Below are 13,598 nucleotides of genomic sequence, written 5' to 3'. Positions count from 1 at the left end.
CTGATATCAGAAGCTTTTTTACAGCTATTCCCAAATTACAGATTTTAGCAGTGACATCCATCTTTCATGAAGCCTAAACTGAAAGCCTAATTAATTTCAGTAACTTTAAACACAAATTAATAAACAATATTCTCAGATCACTTAATTCATATGTATCAAGCAATGCTAACATCCTTGTACAGTATTTTACGATGATTCATCAATTACATTTGATACTTTACTCAAAGTGAGCCACTTCATATTATATAGGTGGAAATAAAAACGGTATTTTCAAAACAATATTTGTATATTAGGTTCTGTAGGTTGATTACTTGCAGATTTTTACTATTTGGTTTTAATGACGCATGCTGTTCACGAAGTACATAATGTGTGCTTCTGCACACGAGAGTACGTGACAGGGTATCTAAATATAGTGGATACACTTCCCATCAATGCTGTAGTAATTTGACCTTTCCCAAACCATATAATTTCATCATAAGCAAAGCCAGATGTAAGAATATTTCTAGGGACACAGAGCCTACAGAAATATTAGTAAAAGGCTTGTGAGGTCTGGGTAGTGAACGTGGTCAAGAAACATGAGGACAAAATTAGCAGTGGCTGTTCTGCACGCTTTGTTACCCAACTTTCAGCAAATAACTAGGAAGTCTTTATCCTGCTTCATTGGCCATACAGGCTAGGATCTTCACATAATGTTTTTTGGTGGCAAGGGCTAATGTAGTAGACAGGGTGATGATGCCAAGTGAAGAGACCAAGCTTTTCTGTGCATGATTCCCATGATTGGCAGGTGTTTTAGCATTCTCTTCTCTTTGGGCTTAGACTACATTTTTTTGAATTGTTTCCTGCCACAAAAACGGCAAGAAATTATGTCAACATATTCAAGAACATTGGTCAGAGGATTCTTCAAAAATGCACACAAAAAGGTCTGAAAGTTGCTTGCAACCTTAGAACTCCAGGTTGTCCTTCCTTGCTGTAGAACAAGCCTATGGTAAGTATGCTACATCCTTAGGCCAGAAAAAAAATATCCCTCAATCCTCTTTGTTCAGTCATTTATTTATTTATTAAATTTATTTATTTATTAAATTTATATGCTACCCCTCTCTGGAGACTCAGGGCGGAAAAAGCTACATTTTTTTGTGTTGCAATTTTGGGAAACATTCATGCAGTGAAGTTGTTAAAAGATCTATGAGAAAAAAGGGAGACATATCACTTCCTGATGGCATCTTCCTGATGTGGAAGTAGACATTTCTGCATTGTTACTATATACTGTATATAATAGCTCTTTAAATGATTGTGCATGTCCCTGTGTTGTGGATACAGAAGTCTAATAATTTAATACAAAGGCAAGAGAGAATGAGAAAAATGGGCAATAGTTATAATAATCACTGAGCCTAGAACAAATATACCAGATTTAAACAAATCAATGAACAAATTTTATTTTGTGTTTAAGAACACTGAATTTCATCTGAAACAGATTGGATTCAATCTAAGATCAAGTAAAAATGAGAATTTTACTCAGTTTTTCCTTTTTTGACTAGTTTTTTTTTAAAAAATTATAGCTCAGTTTTGTCCCATTTTCATATATACATGATTTTTTTAAAAATGAACTAATATCTATAACTTTGAAGGCACTTTTCCTTGAACATGAATTATATGCAGTTTTCAACAGACAACATTTTGAACTGAATTGAGCTACGATTTTCATTTTAAACATAATTTTTGTTTCCAAATTTGCATTATAGTTCGATAAACGGAAAATACAACACCTAGAGATGTATTTTTGTTTATTTGTAGATTCAAATAGTATGATTTTGGTTGGTTTGCATTAAATATAAACTTAATGGATTCTGCCTCCCAGCCCCAATTCAGTCTAATGGAATTCCATCTTATTAGTATCCAATCACCTATGTTTTGAAATGTGAGTTATCTTTTTTGGGGGTGAGTGGGTATGAATGGACTAACTAATCTCGGATTGATCTCATCTTTATAATTTTTAGCTTTAGTTCCCCAATTAATGACAGATGTGCAGAATCTAAATTCTTTTCTCTGATCAATAGTTTTATTAGTCAATTATTTAAAGCCTGTGAACCTGTTTGTAAACCTTATTTTCTGGTGAATTGAGAGATTGGTTCGTCCTTAGGTATCCTTCACCAAAGGATTATTAATAAGACTTTTCATTTTAATTCAGCCATTCACTTTTGCATCGCAAAAAATTATTTAAGATGTGCAATAAGAAACGGAGAACAATACAGTAGTTACGAACATGCACATTTAAAGGGCTACATCTGGAATCTGTCTACAACAGATGGAAACTTCTCATACAGTAGACAATCCTAGTAATTTAATAGGGGTGGACAATTTTTAAAATACGTTCTCACGTATTTCCAGATATTCAAATTTTGTGGATAATGTAACATTGGAAGGGTTGTAAATAGAGGAAGAACACCAGAATGTTTCAAGTGAAACGTAGTTGAAGAAATATTTTCAACAATAGCAAGGCAACTGGATTAGATGACACAGTTGAACCATTTTAGATGATTGATTTGATCAATATTTGGATTTTATTAATATGTCATGTAATAATCAGTAACATCTAATCAAGATATCTTTCCATGGATGTATTTTTATACCCAGAAATGCAGCAAAATTCTGATCAGAAGAGGTAAAGTTAGCATCTCATTAACCAGCTGGTGGGGTAGCCATTCTGCTGTTAATCTACAATTGATCCCAGTATACATGGTACAACAGTGATAACATTTAGCACATTTTCCTTGTATTCATATGTGTTCCAGGTATTGCATATTGCTTTAGCTCCCACAAATTATTAGGCTTACCACCTGTAATGTATTAGCCCAAAATGTTCTGTTGTTAAGTGAGACATTTGTTAAGTGTGTTTTGCTCCATTTTACAACTCTTCTTGCCTCAGTTGGTAAGTGAATCACTGCCATTGATAAGTTAGTAACCCAGTTTTTAAGTGAGTCTGTCTTTCTCATTGATTTTGCTTTTCAGAAAGTTGCAAAAGGTGATCACATGACCTTCGGACACAGAAATAGTCATAAATATGAACCAGTTGCCAACCTTCTGATTTTTGATCACATAATCATGGAGATGCTGCCAAGGTTGTAACTGTGAAAAACATTGTAACTTTGAATGGTTTGCCATTGAACGGTTACCACTTTACTATTTTAACTTTGAAGAGTTACTAAACAAACTGTTTTAAATCAAGGACTATGTGTATTATTAATTAAGGGTTCATAGTTCTGGATTTAGAAGAACACAACTATGCAGTATGTTTGAATTAATACTAAGGTTGTGCCGAGCTTTGAAAGTGATTAGCTTCCAAAAAAAGTCTTTGTAAAGGATCCCCTTAAGTGAGGCTGCCCTGTTCCTTTGTGCTGCAATGCACTGACCTCCTTGTGTGGCAGTTCCAGTTGCTCAAATATGAACTGTCTTGTCTAGGAGTATTGTTACGGGGAAGAGAGGCAATTAATCAGTGGAACAACTTGCCTCCAGAAGTTGTGAATGCTCCAACACTGGAAGTTTTGAAGAAGAGAATGGACAGCCATTTGTCTGAAATGGTATAGGGTTTCCTGTCTGAGCAGGAGGTTGGACTAGAAGACCTCCAAAGTCCCTTCCAATTCTGTTATTCTATTCTATAAACTGTTTCTTTGACCCTAAGCACCTCATGAAAATGAAAGGCTTGGGAGATGTTGAGTTTAATATAATTCAAATGATTTTTTTAAAATATTGATGTTTCCATAAGCCTTCTATTATTCTATTATTTCCTTGAAGACATCTTTCTTTGACTTCAATGTTTCTCTGCACTGCTTTATGACAGAGAATAGCTGTATTGGCCTAAGGCAACCAACACCCCCGCCCCCCACCAAAAAAAACCCCTCTTGTGGCATTTCTCTGGGCTATGAAAAAATAAATTATAACTTTAAGGATGCAGATTGCATGGGAAAAGTGAACAGAAAGAGTAGAATCCCAACACAGTATAGTAAAAAAAGGGTGGCTAAGCTGGTGGCAGAAAACGAACATTGCAAGTATTGGGGAAATGAGAATTTAATGCCAAGATTTAATGTAAAACAGTTAAGAAAATTAAGATTACACTTAAGAAAGGATATGAAAAGGAATTAATTCATACACAAATCCAAGCGATTCTTAACCTGTCCTGATATTTGCTGATTCTAATCAGGAAATTATGATGAAGTCACATTTATTGAAAGCATCTGATAGTTCTTGAATAGTTAGAACTGTTCCTGTATTCTCTGTAGTAAACATTCACCTACCCATATGGATATAAAAAATATCTTGAAATATCTCTGTGACCAGAGTTATTTGATGTCTTTGGAATTTATTAATATTTTTACTTTTTCCAATAACCCAATAACCTTTCTAGCATCTTAGAAAATAAAATATCACTATTTAGTAAATACCATATTTCCTCATACTGCACCCCCTCTTCATTTGAATATACTTTTATTCCAAGCGTAAAAGAGCCATTAGAAGCCCCAGAGAGAACGGTGTTCTATTGAATTAACAGGAAGAGATGGCAATATTATTTTTCCTGCCCTGGTAGTTCTCCCCATATTTTCCAGTATCACTTGCCCACAAAATGTGGTTGATGCAGGATTGCTTTATGCCTTTCTGACTGAGGTCTATTCCACAGCACATTCAGCTAATTGCGCCACAAAACTTTAAAATCTTGTTTGGTTTTCCTTGTCCCCTCCCTACCCAAATTACTTTAGAAATCATATACAGCTCATTTTCCCTTTCTAACCTTCTAATTTAGTATCATTTAAATATAAATTGTTTCCAGATTGGAAATGCACATGGTATTTTTTTTCCCTTTTGGAGCTTGACATTTTTCTATCCTTTATCGCCTGTCTCTGTGTTTGTGGTTGTGTATGTGTATGTGTGCATGTACACATTCACATTTCATTTCCTCCACTGCTATTCCACTCCATGCTGATTACTAATGTGAAAATCCAGCTGCTGCTTGGCTATGGCTCTCCAGCTAGTCATTTCTTCTACATTCAACGCTATATGATGTGAAACAGTAATCCAAATTTCCAAAGCAACACCTACATTCCTAACCTCATCTTGTATCTTTCAAAGACATTCTTCCTATATGGTTGAAAAGCACCCTTTTACCCAGTGATGAAATCCAATTTTTTTTTTACTACCGGTTCTGTAGGCGTGGCTTGGTGGGTGTGGCAGGGGAAGAATATTGCAAAATCTCCATTCCCACCCTACTCTGGGGCCAGCCAGAGGTGGCATTTGCTGGTTCTCCAAACTACTCAAAATTTCTGCTACCGGTTCTCCGAACTACTCAAAATTTCCATTACCGGTTCTCCAGAACCTGTCAGAACCTGCTGGATTTCACCCCTGCTTTTACCAGTATGTTGCTCTCCAATCCTCCTGCAATCAGTTTTGAAAGGAATTCTGGTTACTGTATTCAAAAAGCAAGATCCCATGACTGGCCATAACTTCATGTAGATTGCCTCCTTCTAATTCCTTTCTGAACGCTTTGTATTTAGACACTTTGTAAACATTGCAACATATTATTAAACAATAAATAGGAATGCACAGAATCAAAAGTAGCAGATTCTAGATTAATTCCTGCAAAAATTCATAAAACCCTAATATTTATGGTTAATGTGTAGAGATGCAAAAAAAAAAAAAAAGACAAGTCTCAGTATTGCTATTAAGTAAAATATTCAAAGAGCATTTCCAATAATGTGTATACGGGCATATAACTTGTACAAATTGAAAATATGAACATTGTCAAAGTCACTAGGGCAAGAATAAATTGAGAAGACACCTGGGCAGAATGTAGCCGCGCGGATTATTATGGGCGCAGCTCGTTGCGCCCATGTAACACCTCTCCTACATGAGCTGCACTGGCTCCCGGTGGTCTTCCGGGTGCGATTCAAGGTGTTAGTCATCACCTTTAAAGCGTTCCATGGCTTAGGACCTGGGTACCTATGAGACCGTCTTTTGCCACCAATAGCCTCCCACCAACCAGTTCGTTCTCACAGGGAGGGACTACTCAGGGTACTGTCAGTCAAATTATGCCGACTGGCGACTCCCAGGGGGAGGGCCTTCTCTGTGAGGGCTCCAATCCTTTGGAATGAACTGCCCCCTGAGATATGAAATATCCCTGATCTCCGTGCTTTCTGCCGTGCCCTCAAGACCCTGATGTTCTACAGGCAGGGCTAAACATATGAACATGTGAAGGTTTTTAAAATGTTATCTAATTTTGGGTTCTATTTAATTGGGCCAAACTATGTTATAATAATAATTTTAATTAGCAATTTTATGATGTTTGTGTATCTATATTTTTTCTTGACTGTACACCGCCTTGAGTCCTACGGGAGAAAGGCGGTATAGAAATATAATAAATAAATAAATAAATAAATGAACTTGTGATGCTTTTTGTTATTGTTGTTCATTTCCTTTTTCTCTTCCTATGGCCTCTGCAGTGTGAGAGCATTAAACCAAGTTTCAGACTTAAATAAAAATGCCATGAGAACTGAATCTCAAACTCAGTTTATACCTATAACATTAATAGAGTATGAAAATGAATATTAGTTTTGTAATATTATAACTTCGTTAACAAATGAAGTAAACACTTCATTAGTATTTACTAATGAAAATGGTCAGAATGCATTTGCCTTAATGATACAGATTCATTTCACTTTTCAAATATTTCTGAATCTTTCTATTTCTTTCTCTCTGTATTAAATATCAGCCTAAAATAAGGAAAGCACAAAGTTACTAATTTATTTTTAAATAACACCATAAAGAAAAACAATGAGAAAAACCATTATAGATATTTAACTAGGCACTAATGCAGATACAGAGATGCCTAAATTCCCACTGATTTACAAAAAAGTGATTTTGATTCCAAAGTATTTATTTGGACATAATTCACATATACAAACAAGTAACATATACAAACATATACAAACAAGTAACTAAAAAAACTGAATATAATCTAGGAAATGTTGATCATTCTGGTACTAATTGCAGCAGAAATAAGTTAAACACATACTTAATTTTGCTATATTATTACCAGAGATTTTTAAAATTAATTTGATTCCATTATATTTCCCCTTTAATCCTCCAATTACTAAATTTTTGTTTGCTCATTATCTTTGTTAGTTCAGGAGCTCATTAAGGTTTTGGTTGGAGGGAACAAGCTTCCAATGCTGGGAAATAATCACCAAAGCTGATTCTGTCACTTTTAGGATTAGGACATTTGTAGCTCTTAATATGCTATTCAAAATTTATGCACTAATCTCTTAACATGTTAATTAACAGAACAATTGCTTGTGTTTTCACTGAGAAGAAGTCTTGCTACATGCATTAGGGAGTATTTTAAAGAAAGTGGCATAAGATAAAAGTTTTATGAGAACACAAAATACTGATTCTTCATTGATGACTCAGCAAGGAAGTTGACTTTGAATGCTGTCTTATATAATTTTAGTAAATATGGTAAACCCACAAGAGCCTTCAATGCTCTTAGCCCCTAATGGAGAATGAATATGTATAGTTCATCTACATCACAGGTTTAAACAGTAAACAATCAAATATATCAGGGTTTTTTTTTTGTGGGGGAGGAATTTGCAGAGAGGGCAAGCCAAGCCTATTATTAAAGCCATGCCAACATAATTTTGATTGCATATTTTAAACTTACCTGATAAAACATGAGTACTCCCTCCACTTTCCGGAACTCCTCTCCTCTTCGTCTCCGCAAGCTCATTTTTGGATTTCCAAATCAGCTTTATGATTCTGAACTTCTCAGGCAAACCCCAAGATAGAATTCCCTGTTGACAGACAGGCAGGGTCTCGGCGGACAAGGGCATCCGATCTTCGTCAATCCCCCACTGCCTACCTTTGTCCGACACACTGAAAAACCTATTCAGCACAGGCATTCTCAAAAAGATGGATGCTTCTTCGGAAGACGAAAATTGCCTTTAAATTCCAGGAGGGGTAGAAGCACCAAACATCCTTTAACCAGCTGTCTCTAACAGTTTCTCTAAACTTACAGTAGTCCTGTTGCTCCTAAAGTTGAATCAACAAATTCTGCTTGAAATTTATCTTTCAAAGAGTCTCCAAGTCATGACTGGTTCCAAAGCTGTTCCTCCTCAACTGCATGCAAATGTTCTCCTTTTCCCCTTTCCCTCCCTCTAAAGTTTTGAGTTAACCGTGTTTGATTAAACCCAGCCTACAGCTAGTCTCAGAAGAAGAAAAATCCAAACTAGAGGAATGTTTTCTTTTGCTTCTCGTCTTCTCTTCCCTGGCCCTGCCCCATGTCAGCTAAGACTACCAGGCAAATGCAATTACATCCACAGGGAAGCTTTTATTTACCAAGCCCTGCGATAATTAGGCATAAGGATGTAAGCAGCTGTTGGTTTTAGAAACCAAAGTTTTGCCAACTTCTGCTGTGCAATATTTTTGGGCTGGAAGAGTGGGGTAGAGAATTTTGAGCCATCCAGCAACACCAGCTTAAATTTACCTCGTTTTAGCTTGACAAGTCCTTACAGCCATTTCCCAAAACATCTACCAACTGCTCCAGGATGGGAATATTAAGGCAGCTGTGTTTGAATTTCTACACAAAGTAGTACAATTCTAAAAGTCTCTAAACCCGCCCCCCCTTCTTTTTCTTGCTTCCTAGTTGTTTGGTTTTCAGTCGCAGCAAGTCTGAAGTGCAGAGGATTAGCTAGTTGGTAACCTTAACTGCTCTTCAGCTGGACAGGAAATAGCACTGATTCACATTCCAGAATGAACTGTGAATGAAATGAATCAGGAAAGACACAGGATTCAGTGATGGTACAGTATCCAACAAACAGTTTTGGATTTGTTTTGAACTTAAAGTTCCGTTTCTAAAAAGGGGGAAAAATTGAAGACAAGAGAAATTGGGAAGATGCCTAGGTCAACCAGCAGGTGAAAAATCATACCTTGCAGTAAGATCTTATGGAAAAACTGTAAAAAAAAAATTAGAACAAGGAAAAAAAATGCCTTCTCACCGCTGAAGTCTTCCTGAACAGAAGCAAATTCAGGTAAGGATCTCTATTCACGCAGCTTTGCCGCCATTGTCTTATAACAGAATCATCCAACTTCTGGCCCATGAAAATAAAATATTCTAAATCATACCAAGTGAACCGTTCACATAAAATCTTGAAATGATTCCAAATGGAAATGATTCCAACTGAAAAGTCTAGTTGAAACAACTTCTCCTATCAAGCTATAAAGAATAATTTTCAACTTGTCCAGCCTGAAACATGTGGACATGGTTCTTGGAAGGATGAAACCCACAACACATTTCTTAATAATTGTTACTCATGTTTAATAAAAAATGACCAAAAGATTATCAGTGAAAAGTATTCTGAACTTTTGTTTAGTCCAGAAAGCTACAGTGAATCTATTAAAACTTGCTTAAAACAAAGCACCAACCTATTTCTAGTGAAATTGCTTGATAGATCCAACTCTCTGTGATTGGGGAACAGGATTATTCAAGCAGCAATCTCTCTTCTAAACATGCCACTTCAGATTGCAGTAAACCAATTTTATTTGTCCTGCTACTGTGGTATCAGAAAGATATCTCCAGGCTTATAGAAAGAACTTCTGGATTACTCATTCTACAGTAGGCCCATCATGGAGAACCTATGGCACGTGTGCCACAGGTGGCACACAGAGCCATCTCTGGGGGAACATGAGCTGTCACCCAGGTCAGCTCCACCGCACATGCTCACGTGCCTTCCGCTGGCCAGCTAATTTTTGGGTCTCTGCCAGGAGACGTGCGCGCATGCATGGGAGGTAGGGGGGATCGTATGCGCATGTGCCGGGGTGGGAGGTCACATGTGCATGTGCAGGGGGGGTGAGGGGTGCAGCACACCGCCGCACCCTGTTTTTGGTCCCAGGAGGCTTCAGGGAGGCCTGCTAGCACCAAACGGGGGTCGCACACACATGCACTCGAAGCATGGGGGGGCAGAGCCTACTGGGGGGCATTGCATTATGGGTGTCAGCATGCACGCTTTCGGCACCCGAGGAAAAAAAGGTTCACCATCACTGTTCTAGGCTGTAGAACTTTCTGGGAAGGTGATCAGATAAATGCTCTGTTGCTTATGCTTTTTCTAGGAAGAGTGAACTAATCAGTTCTTTTTTTCTTTCTTTCAATATGGTTTTACAAATAATTAAAAATGAGATTAACTTTGACTTTGACTTCCGAGTTTCATGGTTTAACTTTTAGTTTTCACACAGGCTAATATTAAACTTAGTATCATTTCTAAAAAAATACACTTGACAATAAACAGGAACTTCATTCATAGAAGAAAAAGGAAAACAAAGTGGACTGAATTTTAACATCCTTGTGTTTTAAAAATTGGAACACACACACACATCTATTTTACTGATGCCAAAATAATCATCAGTCACAGCATGAGGTCCAAGCACCCTTAGCATCTCTACCTGAAAAAAAAGGGTGTATTATTAAGTGTTTCTCATTTATTTGCTAAAGTGTTTCTTTAAGAGTTTTAAATAATTAAATAGCTTTAATAGTTCCTTGAATAAACTCATGTTTTATCTAAACATTTTAACACAGAACTGGCATAAAAAGTGAAATCCTTCTTAAGTATTATACCATTGTTGCAATTATATTATTTTCCAGCAGTGGTTAGCGCCAGGATATCCTGATCCTTTGAACAAAGAGGTTTAGAAGAAAGAAAACAATTATACTGTGTAGTATTTCAGATGTGCTGATCCATTCATAAAACACATGGCTGTATTCCTGTTGTGTTCAACTTTGGTGCAAATGTCATTGCTTTTAAAATGTTTGATGTTACTCCCAGCTCTGTCCATACAGGAAATTCCAGGACAGAGGGACCCAACAGCTTTGGATCTGAATTACTTCGCTGCACTTATCTCGGACCAATGTCAGATTGACTTTTCTTCCAGATGATATGGTAGGTGAGTGACCTGCCCAAGCTTCCCAGTACAGTTGAAATTTGACTGTGTAAGGACACTCTGAGAATATATGAGGAAAAGGGGTTTTTTTTTCATTTTTTTCAATATTAATGTGTTGACAATGTTTCTGTTATTCTCTAAAGACAGCCAACAAGCTTAGAGGATGGAGGTTGGCTGTATAAAACACACAGAGAATGAGAGTTCCAGTCCCATTTTAGGCATGAAAACTGGCTGGGTGAATTTGGTCAGTCACACTTTCTCTATCAGTTCCTCACAGGGTGGTGGTTGTTATGGGACAAATAGGAGGAGAAGGGAGTATCAGATATGTTCTCTGTCTTGAGTTATTTATAAAAATAAAATATTTATAATTATAAAAATAAAAAAATAATAAAGGTGGAATATAAATACATATGCAAACAAGCTGACTTAGATACTCTACAGCCAACAATATTCACATGATTTGAAATTGGATCCCACTTTAAGATAATTCAACCTGTAATTAAAATGGCCATGTAAATAGATGGCAAGAAATAACAAGGATCATTTCTCTTCTCTACCATCATCATAAAATATGGTTGGTTGCTCCTAAATTGATTTGAAATATCAGGAGTTGAGATGGGGTGGGAACTGAGAATTTAAAAAGTGTTCAAATGAAAAGATTTTTTTTAACCTATTGCTCACAAAGCTATCAGCAATCATTCTGGCTCCACCAAAAGTAATGGATTTTTCTGAAACCTGTTGCATGAAGCGAGAAAGATTAATGACATAAGAAGCAATTGATGATCCGTAACATATATGTTTTACCCCAGATGATCATGGTAAGACACATGGTTTGTAAATGGTGACAGATGAGTTGTTAATATGTTTTGAATAAGCCCACTATGTCACAGTGGCTTAGTCTGCACATATCACTAAAATGTAAGCCATTAGTTATAAACTGCCATGCATTATGCCAAAGCCACATATACCCCAACTTCATGATTTCCCATTGATGCTGCTTTTTTAGAAATTGCTAATTTCCAAATTTTCAGTATAGATAGTTTTCTTTATACGAAAGAAAGACTCAGTCATGTTTTATCACAAGGAAATGCCAAGCTGATAAATGTCTTATATCAGCATACAACAAAGCATATATAAGCTCAGTGAGTTGAAGTGACATATATAATTTCAATGAATTGAACTGGCAAAAAAGATTCAATAATGCTTTGAACTCTTATCTTTCCTGTTCCCCCATTTTTTAATGATTTTGGACTGATACATTTAAAAAAATCTTTTACAGACTATAACTACGCATCATAGTCTACTATAACAGTGAATGCTATTAAAGATGTTGACTCCCCTATGGCAGCCATAACAGCCGAGCATGGATGCCTATGGGACAGAAAAGATCAAGATGGCAGCTGTGGTCACATGACCAAATCTCTGCCCCTTTGTTATATACACTATACACAAAAAGATTAGGGCTTCAATAGCATGACCGTGGCCACTATCTTGACTTTTTTGACTCCCAGTCCTAAGCATCTATGAAGTCTAGTTTCTTCTGGATTTGTTGGAGCTATAGCTCCCAGAATCTCCTGGTAGTAGTCAAGATGGTTGGAACTTCTTGGACTTGAAGTTGAATCCCAACACACCAGTTTACAAAATAGTGGCCATATCAACGTAGATCTCAGTCAGAACTGCTCCCTGCAGTGATCCTGTACCACTGCTGCTTTTCCTCAGTTGATATAACTGCTTCAGCATAACTGTATTTGAGAACCATAATAAATTGTAAAAATACAAACATCCTGTCTTTCAGTATGAATATTTGATCCTTTCAAAAAAAAATTAAGTTCTTTCTTTTTCCATTCAACATTAAGAAGAACCTGGAATGAATAGGAAGGATGTTTGATGACAGTGACACTATAAGAATAACCAAAGTAATCCAACCACCATTTTCTTTCTATCTAAGAGTTGTGAATAAGATGAGAACTATTTCCTATAGAACAACTGCTGAAGAAAGAATGTCATAGTAGCTCATGTTTTACAAATTTAATGAATTTACATGTCTGCATATTCATTTTTAACCCATATAAGAAGCTGACAACAATAGACATCACAGTATGTCATCTACATTACCTGGTTAGACTATTGCCAGGGTTATCATTAATCTGCTCTACTACCGATCTGATCCACTAATTCTCTTTGTACTTTCTATTTTATTATCCATTCTCATTGTAAGGATGGCACGGGTTTATTCTTTTGACTTGTAACAGTGTTGGTCTGCAACATTCATCATCAGTCTACTCATCAACATTCCCAACAACAAATTAGTCAGGGGACACAAAAAACAATAAAAGTTCTTTCAATTCGTTTCACGAATTGTTTTAATTCTGTTGTCAGAATTTTTTCATTTTTTTTTTCATTTTATTAAATTTGTATACCGCCCTACTCCCGAAGGACTCAGGGCGGTGAACAGCCATAAAATAAAACATGTAGATACAAAATTTAAAATAGAGATAAAACTAATTAAATAAATTTGGCTGAGACATTTTAAAACCCCAATAAATTAAAACCAAATTTAAAATTCCATTTAAAAGAGGAAAAGTTTAGGTCAGGCCAGCTTGATGGAATAAAAACGTCTTAAGCGC

General features: G+C 36.3%; 1 protein-coding gene across 5 annotated transcripts in view; it reads right to left on the bottom strand.

The window, feature by feature from the left end:
- PDE7B (phosphodiesterase 7B) overlaps positions 1-13,598 on the bottom strand; it is a 222,870-nt gene that overhangs the window by 68,636 nt on the left and 140,636 nt on the right. Inside the window, exon 1 of one of the 5 annotated variants that reach the window (XM_034418863.3) lies at positions 7,703-8,706. The exons of 3 other annotated variants lie outside the window; for them this stretch is intronic. In XM_034418863.3, the coding sequence (XP_034274754.1) occupies positions 7,703-7,940 (238 nt within the window). In that variant the 5' untranslated portion in view covers positions 7,941-8,706. Of the gene's footprint in view, positions 1-7,702; positions 8,707-13,598 lie in introns of those variants that run through there. One more of the 5 variants, XM_087882807.1, reaches the window with a different exon arrangement.

Source organism: Pantherophis guttatus, chromosome 1 (assembly GCF_059756535.1).
Source record: "Pantherophis guttatus breed Tessera chromosome 1, ASM5975653v1, whole genome shotgun sequence".
In the NCBI taxonomy this organism is placed as follows: Eukaryota; Metazoa; Chordata; class Lepidosauria; order Squamata; family Colubridae; genus Pantherophis; species Pantherophis guttatus.
Note: the sequence above shows the minus strand (reverse complement) of the source record. Positions and strands in the feature narration are given on the sequence as shown.